Below are 26,152 nucleotides of genomic sequence, written 5' to 3'. Positions count from 1 at the left end.
ATCAGCTGATTTTTCGATCTTGGTCTGAATTGCCTTTGTCCTGATGTCTTGCTCCTGGGCTGCAAGGATCAGGCCTTCTGTCTCCTTCTTCAGGGTCCCATTCGTGAGCCAGAGCCAGGTCTTCTCCTTATCAGCTTTTCCTTCAATTTTGTCAAGGAACTTTCCATGCAATGTTTTGTTGTGCCAGCTGTCAGCTCTAGTTTGTAGTGTGGCTTTCTTCTACTGTTTTTTTGTCTGCTGTGCTTTGAGGAGTTTCTGATTTTTGACTTCAAACAAAGCAGGTTCTTCACTTTGCTTTACATATTCTGCCAGGGCATGTTCTTCTTCTTTGACTGCTTGTTTTACTTGTAAGAGTCCTCTTACAGATATAGGCGGTCAACATCACTGCGAGGGTGCAGAGAATGATGAATGGTCATGAGTTTTCTTGTTTTTCTGTCCAAATTGTCCAGTTCCATCTGTGTCCAGTTTATGATGCCAGCAGTATATCTTATGACAGGTATGGCCCAGGTGTTTATGGCCTTGATGGTGTTGCCTCCATTGAGCTTGCTTTTGAGAATTTTTCTGACCCTTTGTGTGTATTCTTTGCTGACCACAGTTTTCACATGTTCATTCTTGATGTTGTCCAGCTGTAGTATGCCCAGATATTTATAGGCCTCTGGCTGGTGACACTTTATTGTTTGGCCATTAGGCATATTTATGCCCTCACTTTCAATGATTTTCCCCTTCTTCAATGCCACTGTCGAACATTTGTCCAAACCAAACTCCATGCTGATATCAGTGCTAAATATTTGGACAGTGTTAGTCAGAGACTGGATTTCAGTTTCCGTTTTTCCATACAGCTTCAGGTCATCCATGTACATCAGATGTGAAATTTTGTGAGAATTCTTACATGTTTGGTAGCCGAGATTTGTTTTCTATAAGATTGTTGACAGAGGGATCATGGCAATAATGAAAAGCAGAGGGGACAATGAATCGCCCTGGAAAATTCCTCTCCTGATGTTGACAAGTCCATAGCTTTCATTTCCAACAAACAGTTCAGTTTTCCAGTGCTCCATCATGTTTTCAATGAAGGTGCCAACGTTTTTACTAATCCCGATGGCGTCCAGGCACTTGATGATCCAGCTGTGTGGGAGTGAGTCAAAGGCCTTTTTGTAGTCAATCCACGTCATGTGAAGATTACCTTTTCGGCTTTTACAGTTCTCCAGAATCATTTTGTCAGTCAATAACTGGTCTTTTGTGCCCCTGCTTTTCCGTTTGTTGCCTTTCTGTTCATCTGGCAAGATGTTTTTTTCTTCAAGATAGTCTTGAATTCTGTCAGCTATGATGCCAGTCAGTAGTTTAAACATAGTGGGCAGACACGTTATTGGCCTGTAGTTTCCTGGTGTTGCTCCTTTTGCTGGATCCTTTTGTATCAGGTATGTTCTTCCAGTTGTTAGCCATTCACTGATACTTCCTTTCTGCAGCATCTCATTGAATTGTTTGGTCTGATTGAAACAGTTGATTTTGTCTGTACTGAATGATTCTGGCTTCATATCTTTCAATTTTTCTGGCTGTTGCTGTAATTTGTTCTTTCACAATTTCCAAAGCTTCTTCAATTTTTCTGGTGTTCAGCCAGTACTTTCGGATCAGGTATTGCTTGATTTTGTCATTCTTCAATTTCTTCTCTTTCATATTTTTCAGGCTACTTGCATCTGATCTAAGTTTCTTGATTTTCAACTCTGACCTGACCTTCCACTTTGGTTTTCCAGTCGATTTTCTTTGGGGCTGCCTTGGTTGTAGGAGCCCAAGTTCTTCTGTTACTATCACTGCTGCACTGTAGGCAAACTGGTTTGTTTGTTCAATTGATGTTATTTGGACAGTGGAGAGTGCTGCATTCACATCTTTCATGAGAGGCGCCAGGTGTCTCTTGGGCACTGTTTTTAGAGTTGGGAGCCGCTGTCTTATTGCATTTGCTGCAGCATGAGCCATGATCTTATCCTTGAGCTCTTGTTGTCTTGCTGTCAAGGTTCCTGGTGGTTCAACAGGTGTTTCAAGTGCTGGTTCATGAAATTCTTGCAAAAGCTATTATTATTATTATTGTTATTATTATTATTATTATTATTATTATTATTGGGACTGTGATGTATTATTACTATTAGGACTGTGTGATGTATTTTCAGATGATGCGTGCAGATCCCAATAAGGTAGCCTTTTCCAGTTGACTATGTTTATTATTATTGTTATTACTATTATTATTATAGTGACACCTCTGAAAGGGAAACAATGTCCTGCATAGAATTGTGCTAGAGGGCACAACAACAACACAACAACAACTACTACTACTACTAATAATAATAGTGTTTCTGCTACTACTACTAATAATAATATTGGGTCACTCTATCTCTTTCTAGGTATACTCCGTACCCCAACTTGTACCCAGACCAGTCGCCCAGCGAGGAGTGGACCATGGAGGAGCGCTTCCGCCCTTTGACCTTTCACGGCCTGATCCTACGCTCGCAGCTGGTTACTTTGCTCGTGAGGGGCGTTTGCTATGCCGAGAACCAGTCGGTGGGTGTCTCTGCTGCATACAAAATAATAATAATAATAATAATAATAATAATGGATTATTAGTTCAACCATTCGGTGGGTGTCTCTGCTGCATACAAAATAATAACAACAACAATAATAATAATGACAATAATCTGTGCTGGATTTTAATTCAATGCCTTGGGGCGTCTCATGTAATGTTTGGACTAAAACCCAGTGCGGATCCAGCCTTCCACTGCCACGAAAGTCATCGGCGGCTACACTTTTTTGTGTTTCTGATGCGAATACGTGTGTTTCCCCATCTTTCAGAGTGCCAACCAGCCCCGCCTCTCGTACGCGGAAATGGCAGAGGATTATCCTCGCTATCCAGATATCCACGACTTGGACCTCACTCTCCTGAATCCCAGGATGATCGTGGTAAGTGGACCAACCAACGTTTAAGACACATTCAAATCCATGATTAATGAAATCCGCAAAACGAAACCTATGTATTTGATAAATATGTTTCCTGTAGGAATCCCTAAATCCTTCTGCGAGAAGCTAACCATAGATTTGTGCTAGAGAATAATAACAGTAATAAAAATAGTCCAGTTCTGTTTGCAAAGCAGAAATAGTATGCACACAATATAATAATAGCAATAATAATAATAGCTAGGTTCTCTTTGCAAAGCACTAATAGTATGCATAATAATAACAAGAACAACAATTATAGCCCAGTTCTTTCTGCAAATCAGTAACAGTATTCATACAATATAATAATAATATACCCAGTTCTCTTTGCAATGCATGCAATATAATAATAATAACCCAGTTCTCTTTGCAAAGCAGTAAATAGTATCCATATGCTATAATCATAATCATAATAATAGCCCAGCTCTCTTTGCAAATCAGTAATAGCATGCATAAAATACAATAATAATAGCCCAGTTCTGTTAGCAAAGCAAGTAATAGCATGCATACAATATAATAATAATAATAGCCCAGTTTTCATCGCAAAGCAGTAATGGCATGCATACAATATAATAATGATAATAATAATAACAATAATAATTGCCCAGTTTTCATTGCAAAGCAGTAATAGCATGCATACAATATAATAATAATAATAATTGCCCAGTTTTCCTTGCAAAGCAGTAATAGCATACATACAAAATAATAATAATAATAATATAATCACCCAGTTTTCATTGCACAGCAGTAATAGCATGCATACAAAATAATAATATCACCCAGTTTTCATTGCAAATCAGTAATAGCATGCATTCAATATAGTAATAATAATAATAATAATCGGCCCGTTTTAATTGCAAAGCAGTAATAGCATGCATACAATATAGTAGTAGTAATAATAATAATAATAATAATATCACCCGGTTTTCATTGCAAAGCAGTAATTGCATGCATACAATATAATAATAATAATAATAATAATACTGCGGTTCTCTTTGCAAAGCAAATAATAGCATACATACAATACAATCCAATCATCATCATCATCATTCTCCATCGGGTCCTGCTGAGCTCCCATTTCTTTTTTGCAGGACGTCACTCCCTACATGAACCCCTCGCCTTTCACCGTCTCGCCCAACACCCACGTCTCCCAAGTCTTCAACCTTTTCCGGACGATGGGGCTCCGGCACTTGCCAGTGGTAAATGCTGTTGGAGAGGTGAGCGTTGCACCCGTATTTGGGGAGGAAACACGGTCCGCACACTTAAACAGGAAATAACACTTTCAATCTAGGAACAGAATTTATTTTTCCATACTGTATTTTGTTACATAGTGTAATTTCCTTCCTCCGCCAGTAGATGTCGCTGAAGGATTGTTGAGAAAAGCTGAGAGTTGTTGAAAGCTTTCATGGCCAGAATCACAGGGTGGTTGTATGTTTTCCGGGCTGCATGACCATGTTACAGAAGCATTCTCTCCTGACGTTTCGCCCACATCTGTGGCAGATATCCCCAGAGGCATCCTCAGAGGTCACAAACTCTGAGGATGCCTGCCATAGATGTGGGCAAAATATCAGGAGAGAATGCTTCTGGAACATGGCCAGACAGCCCAGAAAACACACAACAACCCCAAGGCTGAGAGGTGTTTCCTAATTATAAACAAGGTCCTGTAGGTTTGTTCTTAAGTTGAATCTATTTGTAAGTCGGAACAAGGATAGCAGTGAATAACCTTGCAGCCTCAAAGCCTGGCTGTTTTTGGCTTGCGCATGCGCATAATGGTCTTTTTTTGGGGGGGGGGTTCTGGTCTTGTCTCTGTTTTCTTTTTTTTTTTATGGTCACTCCTTGGAAAGCAATTACTTTTGTGGCCAAATTTGGTGTGATTTGGCTCAGTGGTTTGGTGTGATTTGGCCCAGTGGTTTTGTTACTAACTCGGTCCTAATTATGCACATTACATTTTTATAGATATAAATTATTATTATTATTACTATTATTTTATTGTATGGCACAGCAAACAAGATAGATATGCTGGATTTAGTGTCACAAAACCACAAGTCGAACACTTCCCAAGTGTCTAGGACTGTGTGATGTATTTTCGGATGATGCGCGCAGATCCCAGCAGGGTGGCCTTTTGCAGTTGGCAGATGGTGATTTTGTCAATGTCTATTGTTTCCAAATGCTGGCTGAAATCTTTTGGCACGGCACCCAGTGTGCCCATCACCACCGGGACCACCTGCACTGGTTTCTGCCAAGTTTTTGAAGTTCAATCTTGAGGTCCTGAGAGCGGCTGAGTTTTTCCTGTTGTTTTTCGTCAATGCGACTGTCACCTGGGATGTCGACATCAATGATCCAAACCTTTTTCTTTCCACAACTGTGATGTCTAGTGTGTTGTGTTCCAGAACTTTGTCAGTCTGGATTTGGAAGTCCCACAGTATCTTTGCATGCTCATTTTCCAATACTTTTGCAGGTTTGTGATCCCACCAGTTCTTTGCTGCTGGGAGGTGGTACTTGAGGCATAAGTTCCAATGAATCATTTGGGCCACATAGTTGTGCCTCTGTTTGTAGTCTGTGCAATTTTCTTACAGCATCTGAGGATGTGGTCAATGGTTTTGTCTATTTCCTTGCAGAGTCTGCATTTTGGGTCATCAGCTGATTTTTCGATCTTGGCCTTAATTGCATTTGTTCTGATGGCTTGCTCCTGGGCTGCAAGGATTATTATTATTATTATTATTATTATTATTATTAAGGACCCATTTGCTGCTGTTTCGAGTCCTGGAGGGTCTTCCAAGGGCCCGATCCCCATCCTGAGCGGATGGGTCGTTCCCTGAAGTGCTGCCTGTCCTCACCTGCCCGTCTTTCTCTTCCAGATCGTGGGCATCATCACCCGGCACAACCTGACCCACGAGTTCCTCCAGGCCCGGCTCCGGCAGCATTACCAGACCCTCTGACCAGACCTCCGGGCCCCTTTGACCGTCCGGTTTGCACACTGGAACCCAAGCCCAGACTTAATGGAAGACCCCTGAACGTTTCTGGGAAAACTAAACATGGATCAAACTCTTTTGTTTTGTTTCCCAGTGTGTGTCGTCAGCTGCTTTTCGGACCAACTCTATTCCCGACCTTGGAGCACTAGAAACACTCAAATCATGGCTTTTTCTTTTTTTCTTTTTGCCATATTCCAGGCAAGAAAGGCAAAGAATCCCAAGAATTATTTTTTTTTCTTAATAAAGGCAAGTGGGATTGGGTTGCTGTGAGTTTTCCGGGCTGTATGGCCATGTCCCAGCAGCATTCTCTCCTGACGTTTTGCCTACATGTGTGGCTAATGGCATTTCAGATGTTCTGTTGGACAGTGAGGCAAGCGGACTGTATATATATGTATACGTATACGTGTGTGTGCATATATATATATATATATATACACACACACACACACGTACATACATACACACATACACATACATACATGCATACATATACATATATGTACACATAGACACACTTGTGGAATAATGTCTAGGGTGTGAAAAAGGCCCTTTGTGTGTGTATGTATGTATATATGTGTTTATATCTATGTGTGTGTGTGTGTGTGTGTGTGTGTGTATATATACATATATATGTATATATGCGGACACGTATACATATATGTGTATATATGTATATGTATATATGCACACACACACACTTATACATATATATACAGTCCGCATGCCTCACTGCCCAACAGAACATCTGAAATACCATTAGCCTGAGATGCGGGCGAAACGTCAGGAGAGAGTGCTGCTGGAGCGTGTCCATACGGCCCGGAAAACTCACAGCGACCCAGTTGTTCCGGCCACAAAATCCTTGACAACGCAAGCAGGATTCTTCGCATGCCTCTGTCCCTCTTTTTGTGCCAATCATGTTTTCTGTTTTTGTTCGGGTCCAAAGGAAGACGGAAGGAAGGAGGATTTGAACCCGTTTCCCGCGTCTACGGAGAGCAAAAGAGCATTCCTCGCTAATGAGGAAGCAGCGGTTGCTGCTAATGAGACAAACGCCGCTGATGTCATTCGGGGGTAATCTCTTTATTTTTGTCTTTATTGTGAACATTTGGAGGAGATGTTGACGTCCCGAGCCCTTTTGTGCCTGAACGGAGCCCTGCAAAGGCCATTTCCACCACAAGTTTTAATTGCCTTCCGAGGCCGTGGCGGAGTCCCAGGGTGGCCCCATCCAGCTCTGACCGCCCTGGGCTTTATAGTTTTACGGCTCGGCAAGCTCCCGCCAGCCTCTGGCGTTGATTTGTTTTCGCCTTCCGATGGATCTGATAAAGCACAGCAACGGATGCCTCCCGGGAGCTAAGCGGCACCAGGCCTTTTCCGGATTCTGACCGTTTTTTATTTTCCAGATGGTATCATTGGTTTGACTGCAAGTCCCACCATCCCTGGCTGCCTTGTGGCGCCGGTCTGTGTCCAACCGGACGATGGGAGATGCGTTACGGATCCCGTCAGCCCTGGTTGACATGACTGGAGTTGAATTACATGGGTGGCAACAAGGGATGATGGGAGTTGCATTACGGATCCCGTCAGGCTTTCAATGTGGCCAGTAGCAGAGGGTGATGGGAGTTGCATTATGGATCCCATCAGCCACCATCAATATTGACTATAGAGCACAGCTGAGTCAATACAACTGGTAGCAAGGGATGATGGGAGTTGAATGGCATGGATGATGGGAGATAGGACTTGAATGACCTGGATGGTGGCAAGGGATGATGGGAGTTGCGGTACATATCCCATCAGCCACTATCAGTATTGACTGTAGAGCACAGCTGAGTCAGTACAACCGGTAGCAAGGAATGGTGGGAGTTGAATGACGGGGATGATGGGAGGTGGGAGTTGAAAGATGTGGGTGGTACCAAGGGATGATGGGAGTTGTGGTACAGATCCCATCAGTCATCAGTATTAACTGTAGAGCACGGCTGAGTCAATACAACTGGTAGCAAGGGATGATGGGAGTTCAATGACGTGGATGATGGGAGTTCAATGACATGGATGATGGGAGATGGGAGTTGAATGACATGGCTGGTAGCAAGGGATGGTAGGAGTTTCATTACGGATCCCATCAGATTGTCAATGTGGCCAGTAGCAGGGGATGATGGGAGTTGTATTACAGAACCCATCAGTCATCATCAGTATTTACTGTAGAGCACGACTGGGTCAATACAACTGGTAGCAAGGGATGATGGGAGTTGCAGTACAGATCCCACCAACTATCATCAATATTGACTATAGAGCGTGACCGAGTCAATACAACTGGTAGCAAGGGATGGTGGGAGCTGTACTACAGACCCCATCAGCCATCATCAATATTGACTACAGAGCATGACAGTCAGTACGCTGGTAGCAAAGGATGATGGGATTTGCAATACGGATCCCATCAGCCATCATCAATATTGACTGTAGAGCACGATAGTCAATATGGCTGGTAGCAAGGGATGATGGGAGTTGCATGATATGGATGATAGCAAGGGATGATGGGAGCTGCACTATAGATCCCATATGTCATCATCAATATTGACTGTAGAGCATGGCTGAATCAATACAACTGGTAGCAAGAGATGATGGGAGTTGCAGTGCATGGATGATGGGAGCTGCATTACAGATCCCATCAGCCATTATCAGTATTGACTATAGAGCCCGACTGAGTCAATATGGCTGGTAGCAAGGGATGATGGGAGTTGCATGACATGGATGATGGGAATTGCACTACAGATCCCATCAGGCTTAGTCAATAAGGCTGCTAGCAGGGGATGATGGGAGTTGCATTACAGATCCCATCAGCCATCATCAGTATTGACTATAGAGCCTGACTGAGTCGATATGGCTTGTAGCAAGGGATGATGGCAGTTGCATGACATGGATGATGGGAATTGCACTACAGATTCCATCATCAGTATTGACTATAGATTACAACTGAGTCAATATGGCTGTTAGTGAGGGATGATGGGAGTTGCACTACAGATTCCATCATCAGTATTGACTATAGATTACGACTGGGTCAGTACAGCTGGTAGCAAAGAATGGTGGGAGTTGCACTACAGATCCCATCACGCTTAGTCAATACGGCTGGTAGCAAGGGATGATGGGCGTTGTATTACAGATCCCATCAGCCACCATCAATATTGATTAGATTACGGGATGACTGAGTCAATATGGCTGGTAGCAAAGGATTGCAGATCCCATTAGCCATTAGCAGATAAGAGGCCCCTTTTTGCCCTCTTTTTAGGTCAGTATTATCTAGTCAGGGATAATGGGAATTGTAGTCTTAACAAAATAGATTTTCCTTCCTCCGCAAACAGGACTGGGTTCAAATGCGCTGTATCAGTATTATAAAGTCAATCATCATTTGGGATCCTCGTTCAGCCCAGGACTCCAGTTCCCATCATCCCCAGATGACTCCGAAGCCAACGTTTCCTTAATTTATTATTATTGTTGTTTTGCAATTTGCACTTTAATTTTTTTGGTTGTTGTTATTTTGGGGGAACTAATGCCACTGTGTGTACGTATATATACATGTTTATTATTATTTTTGTAATCATGTATTTTTTTTATATAATTTGCGTCGTCTCTGAAACAAGGAACACCATTAAAAACGAAACCGAAATGCGTCTTTGTGAGATCGAAATCCATGACGATTGGGTCTAAATTTTGGGGATATGATATTCTTATTTTATTATTTATTATTATTTTATTTGTTGCCTGGGTTATTTGAAAAAATGTCACTTTTAAATTGAAAATAATAATAATAAAATAATAATAAATACAATAATAATATAGATATAAATGTATGTGTGGAGTTCAGAGTGCTCTTAGATTGCAGGTGAACTATACATCCCAGGACCTACAACTCCTATACATCATGGTGAATTCTCCCCAAACCTCTCTAGTATGTTCAGTTGCTTTTATTATGTGTATAGATAACTAAGTCATGGAATATATTTTTTATTGTTATTTTTGTCCCATTTCTTTCATATAGATATAGCAGGTTGACTGGGGGTGGGTCTATGTAAATGAGCAGGCATGGCTATGCAAATGAGCCCTAGATGGAAGGGGAGACAAAGCAATTCAACCAGAGTGAGTTTTGAAGTGTATTTTTTATTAAGATTATATATACTATATATTATTATTTTATCAAGCAAAGGTGCTGAAAGTAAGAAAGTTTTTGTTGTTTTTTTCCATTTAGAAAAAAGAAAGGAAGGAAGGAAGTTAAACAAAAAAAAACAGAGGTCAAGTAAGTAAATAAATAAGTTAGTCAATAAATAAATAAATTAGAGGGGGGTTTTCCTGGAAATTTCCGTCCTTCGGAAAATGGGAGCGCTTTCGGAAATCCGCCTTTTTTTGGAAAAAATATATATTTTCCTTATGTAAGGTTTGGGGTTTTTCTTAATTCCGTCTCAGTCCTGAAATGAAAGAAAAATAATAATGATTAGAAATAATGATTCCACTCATAGAGGACTATATATCCCATGGTTCCACCCTTAGACGACTACAAATCCCATGGTCCCACCCTTGGATAACTACAAATCCCATGATCCCACTCTTAGAGAACTACATATCCCATGGTTCCACCCTCAGACAACTACAAATCCCATGGTTCCACCCTTGGACAACTACAAATCCCATGATCCCACTCTTAGAGAACTACATATCCCATGGTTCCACCCTCAGACAACTACAAATCCCATGATCCCACTCTTAGACAACTACAAATCCCATGGTTCCACCCCTTTGAGAACTACACATCCCATGATTCCATGGCAGTTGAAGCAGTGTCAAGCCGCATCCATTCCACAGTGTAGAGAACTACAAATGCCATGACCTCACCTCTAGAGAACTTCAAATCCCATGATCACATCTCTAGAGAACATCAAATCCCATGTTCCATCTTCAGATAACTACAAACCCCATGATCCCACTCTTGGAGAACTACAAACTCCATGATTTCACCTTTTGAGAACTATAAACCCACTGATCCCACCCTTAATAGAAGTAAAACCCCCATGATTCCACCCTTAGGGAACTACAAACCCCATCATTCTACTCTGAGAAGTACAAAACCCATGATTTCATCCTTGGAGAACTACAAACCCCATGGTTCCACTCTTGGAGCATTGCAAATCCCATGATCCCACCCTTAGGGAACTACAAATCCCATTATCCCACCCTTGGAGAACTACAAATCCTATGATCACCTCTGTAAAGAACTACAAATCTCTTGATCCCACCCTTGGAGAACTACAAACCCCATGAGTCCACCCTTGGAGAACTACAAATCCCATGTGTTACACTTAAGAGAACTACAAACCCCATGAGTCCACCCTTGGAGAACTACAAATCCCACGAGTCACACTTAAGAGAACTACAAATCCCATGTGCTCACCTTTGCATCCCAACCCGCTGACGGACCCGATCCGGTCAATCCTCCTCCCGAAGCACCCCGACTCCCTCATGCTTTTGGGGGCCTGGAGGCCCATCATCCTCTTCAGGAGGGAGCTGCGGCCTGACGGGGAGAGCCTGGGCTCCAGCCGGGGACGATGGGCCCTGAAGTCGGCATTGCCTTCCTCCTCCTCCTCCTCCTCCTCTTCCTCCAAGGCTTCATCCAGGTCCCCTCTTGGGATGCCAGGCTCCTCGAACCCGGGACCGTCCTGGAGATCCTCCATCAAGGAGACCTTCTCCTCCAGGCGCTGCAGGAGGGCCTGGGGTGGAGAGAAGTCCATATAGCATAGTCCATACAGTATGGAAATGGAAATGATATGCCATAAACATCTATAGCATAGACTATATAGTCTAGAAATGTCAATGATAAACCATAAACAGCTATAGCATAGTCCATATAGTCTAGAAATGTAAATGATAAGCCACAAACATCTATAGCATAGACTATATAGTCTAGTGATTTAAATGATAGGCCATATACATATATAGTGTAGTCCATATAGTCTAGTAATGTAAATGATAAGTCATAAATAGCTATAGCATAGACTATATAGTCTAGTAATGTAAATAATAAGCCATAAATATCTGTAGCATAGACCACATAGTCTAGTAATGTAAATAAGCCATAAATATCTATAGCATAGACTCTATAATCTAGTAATTTAAATGATTAGTCATGTAAGTCATATAGCATAGTCCATATAGTCTAGTAATGTAAATGATAAGCAATATAGTCCAGTGATTTAAATGATAGGCCATATACATATATAGCGTAGTCTATATAGTCTAGTAATGTAAATGATAAGCCAGAGAGTCCTATACGTCATAGTCCATACAGTCTAGCAATGTAAATCATAAGCCATAAATATCTATAGCATAGACCATATAGTCTAGTAATTTAAATGATTAGTCATATAATAGCACAGTCCATATAGCCTAGTAATGTAAATGATAAGCTGTAGAGTCATATAAGTCATATAGTGTAGTCCATATAGTCTGGAAATGATAAGTCATAAACATCTATAGCACAGTCCATATAGCCTAGTAATGTAAATTATAAGCCGTAGAGTCATATAAGTCATATAGTGTAGTCCATATAGTCTGGAAATGATAAGTCATAAACATCTATAGCACAGTCCATATAGCCTAGTAATGTAAATTATAAGCCGTAGAGTCATATAAGTCATATAGTGTAGTCCATATAGTCTGGAAATGATAAGCCATAAACATCTATATCATAGACCATATAGTCTAGTAAAGTATATAAGCTATACAGTCCTATAAGTCATATAGTGTAGTTCAAATAGTCTAGTAAAGTAAATTATAAGCCATAAACATCTATAGCATAGACCATATAGTCTAGTAATTTAAATGATTAATCATATAAGTCATATAGCATAGTCCATATAGACTAGAATGAGAGAAAGAGAGGATGGAGAGAAGGAAAAGAGAAAGGAAGGAAAGCAGGAAGGAAGGGAAGGAAGAGAGGAAAGAGGGAAATAAGTGGGAGAGAGAGGAAGGAAGAAGGGAAAGGAGTGAAAGAATAGATCAGAGAGAGAAAAGAGGGGGAGAGAGAACGAAAGGAAGGGAAGCAGGAAGGAAGGACAGAAAGAGGAAATAGAGAAAGAGGGGAGAGAGGAAAAGAAGGAAAGAAAAAGACAGGAAAGCAGGAAAGAAAGAAGGGAAAGGGGAGGAGGAAGAGATCAGAGAGAGAAAAGGGAGGGAGAGAAGGAAGGAAGGAAAGAGAAAGGGAAGGAAAGCAGGAAGGAAGGAAACAGAAAAAGAGCAAGAGGAAGGAGGGGAGGAAGGAAGGGAGGAAGAAGAGATGAAAGGCAAGAAGAGGAGAGAGAAAAAGATAAGAAGGAAGGAATAAGGGAGAGATAAAAAATGGAAGGAAAGCAGGAAGGAAGGGCAGAAAGAGGAAACAGGGAGAGAGAGGAAAGAAGGAAAGAAATTATAATCCATATACATATGTCACATAGCATAGTAATCATTTAAATTACTAGATTAATCATTTAAACTTACATGACTATGCTATATAGTAATGTATATGACTGTGCCATATGGCTATACTATATGACAATACAGCTCTATTATTGTTTATGTTACTGTACTTACTATATGACGTAACATGACTTTTTGCCTTGTTTTTATTTGTGTTGTATTTTGAAATGGTCAAATGACTGGTCAAATAAATAAAATTATTATTATTATTACTTTGCTTTCTTTTTCTCATCTTCCCCTGTCCTTCCTTCCTTCCTTCCTTCCTTCCTTCCTTCCTTCCTTCCTTCCTTCCTTCCTTCCTTCCTTCCTTCCTTCTTTTCTTTCCTTTTCTCTCTTCTTCCCTTCTTTCTTCTTTCCTTCCTGCTATCTTTTCTTGCCTTTTCTCTCTCCTTTTTCTCTTTCTCTCCTTCCTTCTTTTTTCTCTTTCTCTCTCCTCTTCCTGTCTTTCTTTTCATCTCTTCTTGCTCCCCTTTTCTTCCCTTCTTCCTTCTTTCCTTCCTCTCCCTCTTTCCGCTCTTTCTGTCTTTTTTTTCTTTCTTTCCTTTCTTTTTCTTTCTTCCCTTTTCTTTCCTTACTTCTTTCCTTCCTTTTTTCTCTCCTCTTCCTCTTTCATTCATCTCTTCTTGTTCCTCTTCTCTTCCCTTCTTCCTTCTTTCCTTCCATTCTTTTTATCTCTCCCTTATTCCTTCCTTCTTTTCTTTCTTTTTCTCTCTCCTCTTCCTGTCTTTCATCTCTTCTTCCTCCCCTCCTTCCTCTTGCTCTTTTCTCTGTTTCCTTTCATTCTGCTCTTCCTTTCTCTTTCCTTCCCTTTCTCTTTCCTTCCTTCCTTCTCTCCCTCTTTTCTCTCTCTCTGATCTCTTTCTCCTCCCCTTTCCCTTCTTCCTTCTTTCTTTCCTGCTTTCCTTTCTTTTTCTTTCCTTCTTCTTTCATCTCTCTCCCTCTTTTTCTCTGTTTCCTCTCTTTCTGCCCTTCTTTCTTGCTTTCCTTCCTTCCTTTTTCTCTCTCTTTCTCTTTCCTTCCGTCTTTCGTTCTCTCTCCCTCTTTTCTCTCTTCTTCCTCCCCATTCACTTCTTCCTTCTTTCTTTCCTGCTTTCCTTTCTTTTTCTTTTCTTCTTCTTTCCTCTCTCTCCCTCTTTTCCCCCTCTTTCCTCTCTTTCTTCCCTTCTTTCCTGCTTTTCTTCCTTTCTTTTTCTCTCCCTTTTCTCTTTCTCTCTGATCTCTTCCTCCTTCCCTTCCTTCATTCCTCTCTCTCTTTCCCTCCCTCTTATTCCCCTCTTTCCTCTCTTCCTACTTTCCTTCCTTTCTCCATCTCTCCTTCCTCTCTCTCTTCCTCTCTTCCTCTCCTTCTACCCTTCCTTCCTTCCTTCCTTCCTTCCTTCCTTCCTTCCTTCCTTCCTTCCTCTCTCCCCTCTTTTCTCTCTCTCTGATCTCTTCTTCCTCTCCCTTCACTTCTTTCCTTCCTCTCTCCCCCTCTTTTTCCCCTCTTTCCTCTCTTTATGCCCTTCCTTCCTGCTTTCCTTCCTTTCTCTCACTTTCTCTTTCCTTCCTTCTTTCGTTCTCTCTCTCTCCTTCTTTTCTCTCTCTCTCTCTGATCTCTCCTTTCTCTTCTTCCGTCTTTCCTTCTTCCCTCACCCTCTTTTTCCTCTCTTTCTTCCCTTCCTTCCTGCTTCTCTTCCCTTCTCTCCTTCCTCTCTCTCTCCTTCCTCTCTCTTTCTAATTCTACCCTTCTTTCCTTCCTTCCTTCCTTCCTTCTTTCCTTCTTTCCTTCTCCCTCTCTCTCTCTCTCTCTGATCTCTCCTTTCTCTTCTTCCGTCTTTCCTTCCTCTCTTGCCCTCTTATTTCTCTCTTTCCTCTCTTCCCTTCCTTTCTCCTTTCCTTCTCTCCTTCCTCTCTTTCATTCACTCACGTCTTCCTTCCTTCCTTTGCAATATTCATCCCTTCCTTCTTTCCTTCTCCCTCTTTCTCTCTCTCTCTCTCACCTCTTCTTTCTCTCCTTTCTTTTCTTCCGTCTTTCCTTCTTCCCTCACCCTCTTTTTCCTCTTCTTCCCTTCCTTCCTGCTTCTCTTCCCTTCTCTCCTTTCTCTTTCTCATTCTACCCTCCCTCCCTCCCTCCCTCCCTCCCTTCCTTCCTTCCTTCCTTCCTTCCCCCTAGTCTCTCTCTCTCTGATCTCGCTTCCTCCCCCTGCTCTTCTTTCCTTCCTCTCTCCCTCTTATTTCCTCCCTTCCTTCCTTCTCCCTCTTTCTCTCTCTCTGATCTCTTTTTCTTCTCCCTTCCCTTCTTTCCTTCCTCTCTTGCCCTCTTTTTCCTCTCTTCCTTCCTTCCTTCCTTCCTTCCTTCCTTCCTTCCTTCCTTCCTTCCTTCCTTCCTTCCTTCCCAACCCAAGGCCAAGAGGAGGGCAAGTGTCCCAGGCCTTACCTCCATGCTGGCCAGCTCCTTGGCCGGACTCAGGCCGTTGACTGGATGGGCGGCCGGACTCTGGAAGGAGAGGACCAAGGAGGAGAAGAAGAGGAGGAGGAGTGTCCCTTGCTTGGCCTCCATGCCTGCCTGGTGCTGCTGCTGCTGCTGTGGGTGAGTGGGGTGTCGTCCTTGGTGGTGCCCTGGCCTCTCCTGGGCCTTATATGCATCCCGGGGGGGTTATCTCCTCCGCATTCCAGCCCCACAGATTCCCTTTATTAGGTCTCATCGTCCAGGCGAGTCACACGCCGGTGACTTCATGGGACCCTCCTCGAGGGGCAAAGGCATCCAGGACGCCTGCCTTCCTTCCTTCCTTCCTATATATGGCAGGCACTTCCCTCTTGCCTTCCTTCCTTCCCCTTCCCCTTCCTTCTTTCCCGTCCTTTCCTTCCATTTTGTTTCTTTCCTTTCCTTCTTTCCTTCCTTTTCCTTCCTATTTCATTTCCCTTCCTTCCTTCCCTTCCCTTTCCTCTCACTTCTCTTTCTTTTCCTTCCTTTCTTCCTTCCTTTCCCTTTCTCTTCTCTTTCCTTTCCTTTCTTTATTTCCTTCCATTCCTTCCCTTCCTTTTCCTTTTCACCTCTGTTTCTTTTCCTTCCTTCCTTCCTTCCTTCCTTCCTTCCTTCCTTCCTTCCTTTCATCCTTTCTTCCGTCCTTCCTTCTTCCTTTCCTTCCCTTCCTTCCCTTCCCTTCCCTTCTGTTTCTTTCCTTTTCCTTTCTTCTTTCCTTTCTTTCCCTCACCCCCTTTCACTTCTCTTTCTTTTCCTCCCTCCCTCCTTCTCTCCTTCCCTCCTTCCTTCCTTCCCACCTCTCCCTCTCTTCTTTATTTCCTTCCTTTTCCTTCCTCCCTTCTTTGTCTCTTTCCATCTTCCTCCCCTCTCTCATTCCATCTTTCCTTCCTTCCTGCCTGCCCAACCTTCCTTTCCCTTCCCTCACACTTCTTTTTCCTTTCCTTTCCCTCCCTCCCTCCCTCCCTCCCTCCCTCCCTCCCTTCCTTCCTTTCTCTTTCTCTTCTCTTTCCTTTTCTTTCTTTCTGTCCTTCCATTCCTTCCCTCCCCTCTCATTTCCTTTTCACTTCTGTTTCTTTTCCTTCCTTCCTTTCTTCCTTCCTTCCCTTCTGTTTCTTTCCTTTTCCTTTCTTCTTTCCTTTCTTTACCTCACCCCCTTTCACTTCTCTTTCTCTCCTTCCTTCCTTCCCTTCCCGTCCCTTCCCTTTCTTCTTTCTTTCCTTTCCTTTCCTTTCCTTTCCTTTCCCTGCTTCCCCCTTCCCTCTCACTGCTGCTTCTCTCCATTCTACCTCCTTTTCTTCCATTATTATTATTATTATTATCATCATCATCTCCTTTCTTCCTTCTTCCCGTTCTCCCCCTTTTCTTCCATCATTATCATCATCATCATCATCATCATCTCATCTCATGCAAATTATGAGCCAAGCGAGACCCCATTTCCATCCAAGCAACACACTCCGATTTCTACAAAATGTTTATTGAAACACACAGAAAAGGCCAACACTCTCTTGTAAAACCTTGACGCCAGTCTTTCCCGAGCCTCTTGAGGTCTAGAAACCTCCCGTTTGCAAAGGAGGAAGCGTTCATAGAGTCCAGCATCCCGTATCAAAGTTTCGTCATGGATTTCAACTCCGGGGCTTTCTCCACGAACCTGAAACCAAGAGGGAAAAGAAAGGTAAAAGTCCAGCTCCAATCTATCTATAGATATACAAATGCAATGTTCGTTTTCCCGTGGAGTAAACAACAAAACCACTGAACCCAATCACACCAAATTTGGCCACAACAGACATAGTCATCCAAGGTATGTCTTTCAATAAAAAACCCTATAAAAATAGTCCAAATTACAGAAGATGAGGAAGAGCCTTTCTCCTCCTAACTGTCAGTTAGAAGGGTAGGCCGTGCTGCATCTATATAAAAATGTAATGTGCGTTTTCCTATGGAGTAAACAACAAAACCACTGAACCCAATCACACCAAATTTGGCCACAAAAGACATAGTCATCCAAGGTATGTCTTTCAATTAAAAAAACCCTAGAAAAATAGTCCCAAATTACAGAGGATGAGGAAGAGCCTTTCTCCTCCTAACTGCCAGTTAGAAAGGTAGGCTCTGCTGCCTTTAGGCCCCGCCCCCTTCGTATCCTAGCAACTCCCTCAGCCAAAATGGCGCCCAGGGCACAGGCAGAGTGCACTCAGGCCTCTTCCACACTGCTTATAAAATTCAGATTATCTGGATTATATGGCAGTGTAGACTCAAGGTCCTTCCACACAGCTATATTACCCATTTATAATCTTATATTATCTGTTTTGAACTAGATTATCTTGAGCCCACACTGCCATATAATCCAGTCCAGTGTGGTTTTTATACAGCTGTGTAGAAGGGGCCTCATATAATCCAGTTCTAAGCAGATAATATAAGATTATAAATATAATATGTAATAATGACTGTGGTATAATAATACGGAACAATATAATCTCTAAAACCAGGACAGTCAATAAAGAGCAACACTCTGAAAACAGGGAAATTGGGAATTCCAGAAAGGAAACAATCGGGGCCAGCTAACACCTCCCAACAAAGGATTCCCCCAGGCAGGAAGCAGCCAGGCTTTGAAGCTGCAAGGCCATTAAATGCTATTCCACCTGGCCAACAAATGATTCCCATAAGCCGGGCAAAGCTAGTGTATTGTTGTTGTTGTTATTATTATTATTATTATTATTATTATTATTGATTTGCATCCCGCTTTCCTCCCACAACAAAGACCCAAAGCACCCTCAACCTTAAAAACCGTGCCGTCAGAACACAATTCAATGGCGTTAAATGATTCACACCAATTAAGCTGGACCGGTTATATCTTTCAAAAGCTTGGCTTTCTCTCTCTCGTCAATTCACAACTATGGCAACGATATTAGGGGCCGAGATAGTGTGACTCATCCCATTGGGTTCCTGTGGACAGGGATTCGATCTCGGAGCTTTGGTTCTGCGAATATGTCCTGTATTATTATCATTATCATCATCTGATATTATTATTATTATCCTATAGTTATGCTCTGTATTATTATCATTATCATCATCCAATACTATTATTATGCCCATTATTATTATTACCTTCTATGATTATTATTATAATGGATAATATTATTGTCCTATATTATTATTATTATTATCATCCTATATGTATGTCCTGTATTATTATTCTTATCATCATCCTATATTATTATTATTATTATTATTATTATTATTATTACCTTATATTATTATTATGGTTAAGATTATCCTATATTATTATTATTCAACTATATTAATACTGTATCTATTACTGTATTGGGGAGAGCATCATCATATTATTAAGGAGAGCATTATTATTATTGAGGAGAGCATCATCAAATTATTATTATTAGGGAGAACATCATTATTATTATCAGGGAGAGCATTATCAATATATTATTATTATTATTATTATTATTATTATTATTATTATTGAGAGAGCATCATCAAATTATTATTATTAGGGAGAGCATTATTATTGTTGTTGTTGTTGTTAGGGAGAGCATAATCAATGTATTATGGCTTGTGCCAGAGTCTTTGCAGTTTGATTTTCAGATCCTCGTAATGAAATACGAATTTTGGTTTACAGATGTAATGTTTAATTGTGTGTTTATGTTTTAAAAGAGTATTACAGTTATTGCATCTCAGCACTCAGAGGCTGGTTGCCATGGAGAAGTAAGCAGAGCCAACAGCCGTTTAGTTGAAGGAAGTGCAGAGCTTTTTTAAAAAAAAGTCAGTCTGTGCTCTGATGAGGCACAGGGAAGATTGATTCTAAGTTGATGGGATCAAGGAGACTCAACTGTTCATTTTGAGTCAGTCTTAAATAAGTTTGGTGACTTATTTAATGTAGTCTGTGTCCTGGTAAGGCACAGAGAATCTGTGATAGTATATCACAGGGGTGACTGTGGTTTGAAGTCAATTGATAGTCCAAGTTTCAGACTTTGGGAACCAATCCCAGCCGGACTCACAGAGATCCATTGAAGTAACGGTTTAAAAGTAGCAGAGGAAGAAGTTTTAACTACTTTAAGTAAAAGAAATGACATTTTAGAGAGTAGATTCATCTCATTCAAGTATTGTAACTGTTAATAAGATTACCTCTAAGTGAGAAACAACATTGTAACCACTAAGCCCTGTGCCTGAATAAACTTGTTATTGTTCTTCCAACATCTAAGCCTCTGTCACATATATTCTAAACCAAGTTACGCTACCATCTAAAGTGAAGAAGAAGAAAGAAAGAAAAGTAAAAGGTCTCCTCCCTGAGTCTTTGGTGGTTGCATCTTTCCAAATTGGTGGCAGTCGTTATTAGTTCTTTACAAATTTGGGCAGCGGTGGGATAAAAGATTCCCCCTGCCTGAAAGAACCTCAGTCGTTCATAGTCCTTTACACTCGTATTGTGTCAGCTTTTCCATTTGCTTCACATCAATTCCCAGAGTAACTTTTTCAGAAAATTATTATTATTATTATTATTATTATTATTATTATTATTATTATTATTTAATATGGACTTACGGGGTTTGTAGACGTTGCAGCCAAGCCCCGTCTGGGTCCCGATCCGCTCCAGCCGGGAGCCGAAGCACCCGGCGAAGTAGCGCCTCCTTTTGGGCGAAGCGAAGAACCTCCTCCATTGGGCCTCGGCCTCCGGGAGCAGGACTGCCGTTCCCATCAGGCTGGGCAGGAGGGCCTCGTCCAGGTCGCTGGGGTCCAACTCCGAGGCCTCTTGTCCAAAGTGCACATCCAGCCTCTCCAAAAGGTCCTGGAAGACGAAGCCATGTGGTACTCTATGTCCCAGCGTCCACGCCTGGGCCAACTACAGCTCCCATCACCCACCCATTGCTGAAGGAGAGGGAATCCTAGCTTATCCTATCCGCTCCGGGTTCTAGTCCAAACTCATCCTAGCTCATCCTATCCGCTCCAGGTTCTAGTCTGAACTGTACATTTGTTTCTAGGATTCATTTGCTTCTACATTTGTTTCCTATCTGCTCCGGGTTTCAGTCCGAATTTTACATTAGCTTTTATAATACATTTGCTTCTACAATTTTTTCAATCCGCTCCGGGTTTCCATCTGAACTGTGCATTTGCTTCTAAGAATGCATTTATTTCTACATTTGGTTCTTATCTGCTCCAGCCTTTACTCCAAACTTTACATGGGCTTCTACCATACATTTGCTTATACAATTTCTTTCTGTCCGCTCCGGGTTTCAGTCCGAACTATACATTTGCTTCTAAGAATGCATTTACTTCTACATTTGCTTCCTATCCACTCCGGGCTGTACTCTGAACTTTACACTGGATTCTATCATACATTTGGTCCTACAACTTATTTCTATCCGCTCAGGGTTTCAGTCTGAACTATGCATTTGCTTCTAAGAATGCATTTGCTTCTACATTTGGTTCTTATCCGCTCCAGCCTTTACTTCAAACTTTACATTGGCTTCTATCATACATTTGCTTCTACAATTTCTTTCTATCCGCTCCGTGTTTCAGTCCGAACTATACATTTGCTTCTAAGAATGTATTTGCTCCTACATTTGCTTCCTATCCGCTCCAGCCTGTACTCTGAACTTTACATTTGGTTCTACAATTTCTTTCTATCCGCTCCGGGTTTCTGTCCAAACTATACATTTGCTTCTACATTTGCTTCCTAACCGCTCTGGATTTTAGTCCAGACTTTACATTTGTTTCTAGGATACATTTGCTTCCTCTCCGTTACGACTTTAGATTTGCTTTAAAATCCGAGCTGTATAGGAATTGCTACATCTGCTCTCGGTTCTAGTCCTAACTTTCTTTACAGGAACTTTGCATCTCCGAAACCCTAGCAATCCTGTGTAAGTAATAAGTAACAATAAAATAATAATAATAATAATAATAATAATAATATCTCTAATAATAATAATCATCATCATCATCCAATAATATCTCTAATATCCTAGTTGCATCTTGGACCTGATATGTATATATGTGCTGTGTTGTTATGTGCATGTAATAAATAATAAAAATATAATAATAATAATAATAATAATAATAATAATAATAATATCTAATAGCTGCATCTTGGACCTCATATGTACATGTGTGCTGTGTTATTATGCACATGTAATAAATAATAACAATATAATAATAATAAAATAATAATAATAATAATATCCCTCTCTTACCTGCAGGGCTTGCAGCTCTTGCCCAGAGGGGCTCTCGGCCACCGGGCCACTCCACCCCATGGCCAGCAACGCACAAGCCCAGCAGCACAAGCCCAGTGTGTTCATCATCTTGACTGCTCTTGCTCTGGACTCTGGCCACCGGCCTTTATACATCGGCGGCCGGCCATCAGCGGAACCAGTTCCATCCCGGCGAGATTGGCTGCCTGCTTTAATGGGAGCCATTAGTAGGAACCTGGTCTGCTCTGAACTGGATTATATGAGTCTCCGCTGCCGGATAATCTGGGATAAGCAGGATCAGATCCTGGGATATAGGAGGCATCCCATTTGCATTGCCTTTCCTTGCATTGTCCAGCCTGGCTCCGGCGGAGACCAAATGCACCCTGGTTGAAAAACAACACAGTTTAGTTTTCAGCCACATTGATTTCTTCAGCCACTATTATTTTTACTAGCTGTGCCCGGCCACGCATTGCTGTGGCTTATGGGAATCCTTTGTTGGCCAGTGAATAGCTTTGCAGCCTCAAAGCCTGGCCGTTTTCTGGAGTAGCTGGGGTAGCACCCTCAACCAAAGAGCCGCTTTGAAGCCTGGCTACTTTCTTTGCAGGGGAATCATTGTTTGGCCAGATTGAATAGCCTCGCTGATTCAAAGCCTGGCCGCTTTCTCCATAGGGCATCCTCGCTAGGCCAGGTTGAATGGGACGGAGTAGCCTCGTGGCTTCAGAGCCTGGGGGTTTTCTATCTAGGGGAAATCTTGGTTGGCCAGGTTGAACAGCACTGAATAGCCTTGCTGCTTGCAAGCCTGGCCGCTTTCTCCCTTGCAGAATCCTTGGTCGGCCAGTTTGAATAGCAGTGAATAGTCTCGGTGCGGCAGGTATGAATGCTGCAATTAGGCACCTTGATTAGCATTTAATGGCCTTGCAGCTTCAAAGCCTGTCTGCTTCCGGCCTGGGGGAATCCTCTGTTGGGAGGTGTTAGCTGGCCCCGATTGTTTCCTTTATGGAATTCCCAATTTCCCTATTTTCAGAGTGTTGCTCTTTATTGACTGTCCTGGTTTTAGAGATTATATTGTTCTGTATTATTATACCACAGTAATTATTTCATATTAAAGTAGAATCTCATCTAATTTGATGTTTAATCGGTTTTTCCTGAATCCCTCCTTATTATCCAACATATTCACTTATCCAACGTTCTGCCGGCTTGTTTATGTTGGATAAGTGAGACTCTACTGTATATTTATAATCTTATATTATCTGCTTAGAAGTGGATTAGATGAGGCCCCTTCTGCACAGCTGTATAAAATCCATACTGAAGTGGATTGTATGGCAGTGTGGACTCAAGATAATCCAGTTCAAAGCAGATACTGTGGATTATCCTGTCATCATTATTATTAGTAAAGTGCAAGTAAAGTTTAAGTAGAGTGTGAGTTATGTGTGAGTGAAGGTGTGAGTAAAGTGTGAGTATGGTGTGAGTAAATTGTGAGTAAACCTCAAGTAGATTATAAGATATTATGAAAACAGATTTATTTGTCACATTGCTTTGTCCCAGAGCAGTACCAAATTACCAAACTCCTTTGTAATGAGTTACTTTTCACAACAGGTAGAAAAAACATACGTCTGGAAGGTAAAGTGTGAGCAGAGCACGAGTGAGTAAAGTGTGAGTAAACCTCAAGAAGATTACAAGGTACACAATTATGAAAACAGATTTATTTGACACATCACTTTACCCCGGAACAATAATGAATTACAAGTTACCAAACTCCTTTGTAATGAGTTACTTTTCACAACAGGGAGAACAAACATGCATCTGGAAGGTAAAGCCACCTCCAGTGGGAAACTGAATTGCTTTATGAGTCCAGGTGAGTCGATACACTCAGAGTAACTTCTCCAAAGTCTAAAGAAGTAACTTCAGCTTAAACTCTCATTTATTTATGCTGTTATGTAGTTAGTTCTTGCAGATCCAGAACGAATGAATGGACGAATGGAGGTGTTGGTGGTCTCAGTGGGCGTCTCGAAGGTGTTACTTACTCTGCGGAAGAGATTGAAAGGAGATATTACGTTCCTGATGTAAAAGGACATCTAATGGTGGATGTTGGGAACTGTGACCCCAAAGGGGCATCTAATGATGGACGATGGGAACAGTGATCCCAAAAAGAAAGCTTAATGGGGGATAATGGGAGCTGTGATCCCAAAATGGCATCTAATGGTGGGTGATGGGAACGGTGACCCCAAAAGGGCATCTAATGGTGGATAATGGGAACGGTGATCTCAAAAAGGGAGCTTAATGTTGGATAATGGGAACGGTGATCCCAAAAAGGAAGCTTAATGTTGGATAATGGGAGCTGTGATCCCAAAATGGCATCTAATAGTGGGTGATGGGAACTGTGATTGGAAATGGTGGACGATGGGAGCTGTGATCCCCAAATGGAATCTAATGGTGGATGATGGGATCTGTGATCCCAAAAAAGGAAGCTTAATGGTGGATGATGGGAACTGTGGTCCCAAAATGGCATCTAATGGTGGGTGATGGGAACTGTGATCCGGAAAGGGAATGTAATGCTGGATGATGGGAACTGTGGTCCCAAAAGAGCATCTAATGTTGGATGATGGGAACTGTGATTGGAATAGGCCTCTAATGGTGGACGATGGGAACTGTTCTTACCTTGTTCTTACCTTCCCCAGGTGAGGTTCAGCAGCCCAGGCCGCTCAGGGCCCCGATGCGGTCCAGCTTGACCCCGAAGCACCCCCGGGAGAGGCCCTTCTTGCTCCGGAGCGGGAGGCGCTGCGGGGAGCCCAGGAGGGCAGCCAGGAGCGCCCGGGCGGCGGTCTCCGAGTGCGGCCACGCAAGCCCATCGTCCCCTTCTTCCACCTCTGGGGACCCCTCCGGGCCCTGCCAGGAAGGAAGGAAGGAAGGAAGGAAGGCAGGAAGGAAGGCAGGCAGGCAGGCAGGCAGGCACAGGCAACTCTCCAAGGTGCTGAAGAGCCAGACACTCTTTGGGTCTATCACTTCATAGCAGGCCTGGGCAAACTTGGGCCCTCCGGGTGTTTTGGACTTCAACTTGTAGGGCCATGCATTGGGTCTATCATCCTTAGGATCATTCATAGGGTCTATTACTTGTAGGGTCATTCATTGGGTCTACCATTCATAGTCCCTTATAGTGTCATTCATAGGGTCTATAATAAAATAATATTTATAACTAATAATAATAATATGTATAACTCTTAGGGTCTCTCATTCATAGGGAGTATTGCTTAGAGGGATACTATCATTCATAGTATAATAATAATAATAATATTTATAACTAATAATAATAATAATAATAATATGTATAACTCTTAGGGTCTCATTCATAGGGTCTATTGCTTAGAGAGATACTATCATTCGTAGTATAATAATAATAATAAATAATAATATTTATAACTAATAATAATAATATGTATAACTCTAAGAGTCTCTCATTCATAGGATCTATTACTTAAAGGGATACTATCATTCGTAGAATAATAATAATAATAACAATAATAATAATATGTATAACTCTTAGGATGTCATTCATAGCGTCTATTGCTTAGAGGGATACTATCATTCATAGTAGAATAATAATAATAATATCTATAACTTATAATAATAAACCAATAATAATAATAGTAATCATAAAATAATAATAATAAATAAAGTAATTATTATTATTTCAGACCTTCTGCCTCAACCTATTGCTCCAACTCACCTGATCCTCACCTGTGGCAGGTCTTTTGCAAAGCGAACAGCTCCTAATGACCCATTCCGGCCAAATAATCCCTTCCAAACCCCACCGGCTAGGTGTCTCCCATAGGGCCCTATACAGGTGTGCTCCTTTCCCTCTTACCTGTGCCTTTGGGGCCGGCTTGGCTTCTCCTTGGTGGTGGCCACGGGTCAGGATGAGGAGAAGAGCCACCCACCTGAAGCAGGTCATCTGGGGATCCATCTTCCGCAGGTGAGACTTTGGGATGGAAGGATGGCCGGGACCGCTACCTTGGCCTCTGTTTATAGAGAGCCTTGGATCTGCCTCCATCCTGCATCCGAGG

General features: G+C 41.9%; 5 protein-coding genes across 6 annotated transcripts in view; 2 read left to right on the top strand and 3 right to left on the bottom strand.

Annotated features, from left to right (window-relative positions):
• Positions 1–9,604, top strand: part of clcn6 (chloride voltage-gated channel 6) — a 38,265-nt gene extending 28,661 nt beyond the window's left edge. The window contains exons 20-23 of the mRNA XM_062966714.1: positions 2,391–2,547; positions 2,836–2,943; positions 4,068–4,193; positions 5,835–9,604. Of these exons, the coding sequence (XP_062822784.1) occupies positions 2,391–2,547; positions 2,836–2,943; positions 4,068–4,193; positions 5,835–5,915 (472 nt within the window). The 3' untranslated portion in view covers positions 5,916–9,604. The remainder of the gene's footprint in view (positions 1–2,390; positions 2,548–2,835; positions 2,944–4,067; positions 4,194–5,834) is intronic.
• A 467-nt stretch (positions 9,605–10,071) lies between these two features.
• On the bottom strand, positions 10,072–15,985 carry LOC134294900 (natriuretic peptides A-like). Its single transcript, XM_062966725.1, has 3 exons — positions 15,853–15,985; positions 11,377–11,692; positions 10,072–10,396 (listed from the first exon to the last, which is right to left on the bottom strand). The coding sequence occupies exons 1-3, from the start codon at positions 15,973–15,975 to the stop codon at positions 10,380–10,382; spliced, it is 456 nt and encodes a 151-aa protein (XP_062822795.1). The 5' UTR covers positions 15,976–15,985; the 3' UTR covers positions 10,072–10,379.
• The window catches only part of LOC134294898 (uncharacterized), a 38,327-nt gene continuing 23,866 nt past the window's right edge, over positions 11,692–26,152 (top strand). The window contains exon 1 of one of the 2 annotated variants that reach the window (XM_062966722.1): positions 11,692–26,061. In XM_062966722.1, the coding sequence (XP_062822792.1) occupies positions 13,612–14,652 (1,041 nt within the window). In that variant the 5' untranslated portion in view covers positions 11,692–13,611 and the 3' untranslated portion in view covers positions 14,653–26,061. The remainder of the gene's footprint in view (positions 26,062–26,152) is intronic. The other variant, XM_062966721.1, reaches the window with a different exon arrangement.
• On the bottom strand, positions 17,420–22,316 carry LOC134294899 (natriuretic peptides B-like). Its single transcript, XM_062966724.1, has 3 exons — positions 22,095–22,316; positions 20,449–20,692; positions 17,420–17,548 (listed from the first exon to the last, which is right to left on the bottom strand). The coding sequence occupies exons 1-3, from the start codon at positions 22,314–22,316 to the stop codon at positions 17,523–17,525; spliced, it is 492 nt and encodes a 163-aa protein (XP_062822794.1). The 3' UTR covers positions 17,420–17,522.
• On the bottom strand, positions 23,775–26,087 carry LOC134294901 (C-type natriuretic peptide 1-like). Its single transcript, XM_062966726.1, has 3 exons — positions 25,954–26,087; positions 24,761–24,977; positions 23,775–24,116 (listed from the first exon to the last, which is right to left on the bottom strand). The coding sequence occupies exons 1-2, from the start codon at positions 26,050–26,052 to the stop codon at positions 24,777–24,779; spliced, it is 300 nt and encodes a 99-aa protein (XP_062822796.1). The 5' UTR covers positions 26,053–26,087; the 3' UTR covers positions 23,775–24,116; positions 24,761–24,776.

The sequence above is a fragment of the Anolis carolinensis genome, unplaced genomic scaffold (genome assembly GCF_035594765.1).
Source record: "Anolis carolinensis isolate JA03-04 unplaced genomic scaffold, rAnoCar3.1.pri scaffold_28, whole genome shotgun sequence".
Lineage (NCBI taxonomy): Eukaryota > Metazoa > Chordata > Lepidosauria > Squamata > Dactyloidae > Anolis > Anolis carolinensis.
This window is presented reverse-complemented; position numbering and strand designations above follow the sequence as displayed.

Bases quoted from the DNA above. Each gene is read 5' to 3' on its own strand.
- LOC134294900 (XM_062966725.1), bottom strand. From the start codon at position 15,975: ATGGAGGCCAAGCAAGGGACACTCCTCCTCCTCTTCTTCTCCTCCTTG. The intron at 11,693-15,852 runs GTAAGGCCTGGG...TCTCCACCCCAG, and splicing joins AGGAGCTGGCCAGCATGGAG to GCCCTCCTGCAGCGCCTGGA.
- LOC134294899 (XM_062966724.1), bottom strand. From the start codon at position 22,316: ATGGCTCCCATTAAAGCAGGCAGCCAATCTCGCCGGGATGGAACTGGT. The intron at 20,693-22,094 runs GTAAGAGAGGGA...TTCGTCTTCCAG, and splicing joins AAGAGCTGCAAGCCCTGCAG to GACCTTTTGGAGAGGCTGGA. The intron at 17,549-20,448 runs GTAAGTCCATAT...TCTTGGTTTCAG, and splicing joins CTGCAACGTCTACAAACCCC to GTTCGTGGAGAAAGCCCCGG.
- LOC134294901 (XM_062966726.1), bottom strand. From the start codon at position 26,052: ATGGATCCCCAGATGACCTGCTTCAGGTGGGTGGCTCTTCTCCTCATC. The intron at 24,978-25,953 runs GTAAGAGGGAAA...CCTTCCTGGCAG, and splicing joins AGCCGGCCCCAAAGGCACAG to GGCCCGGAGGGGTCCCCAGA.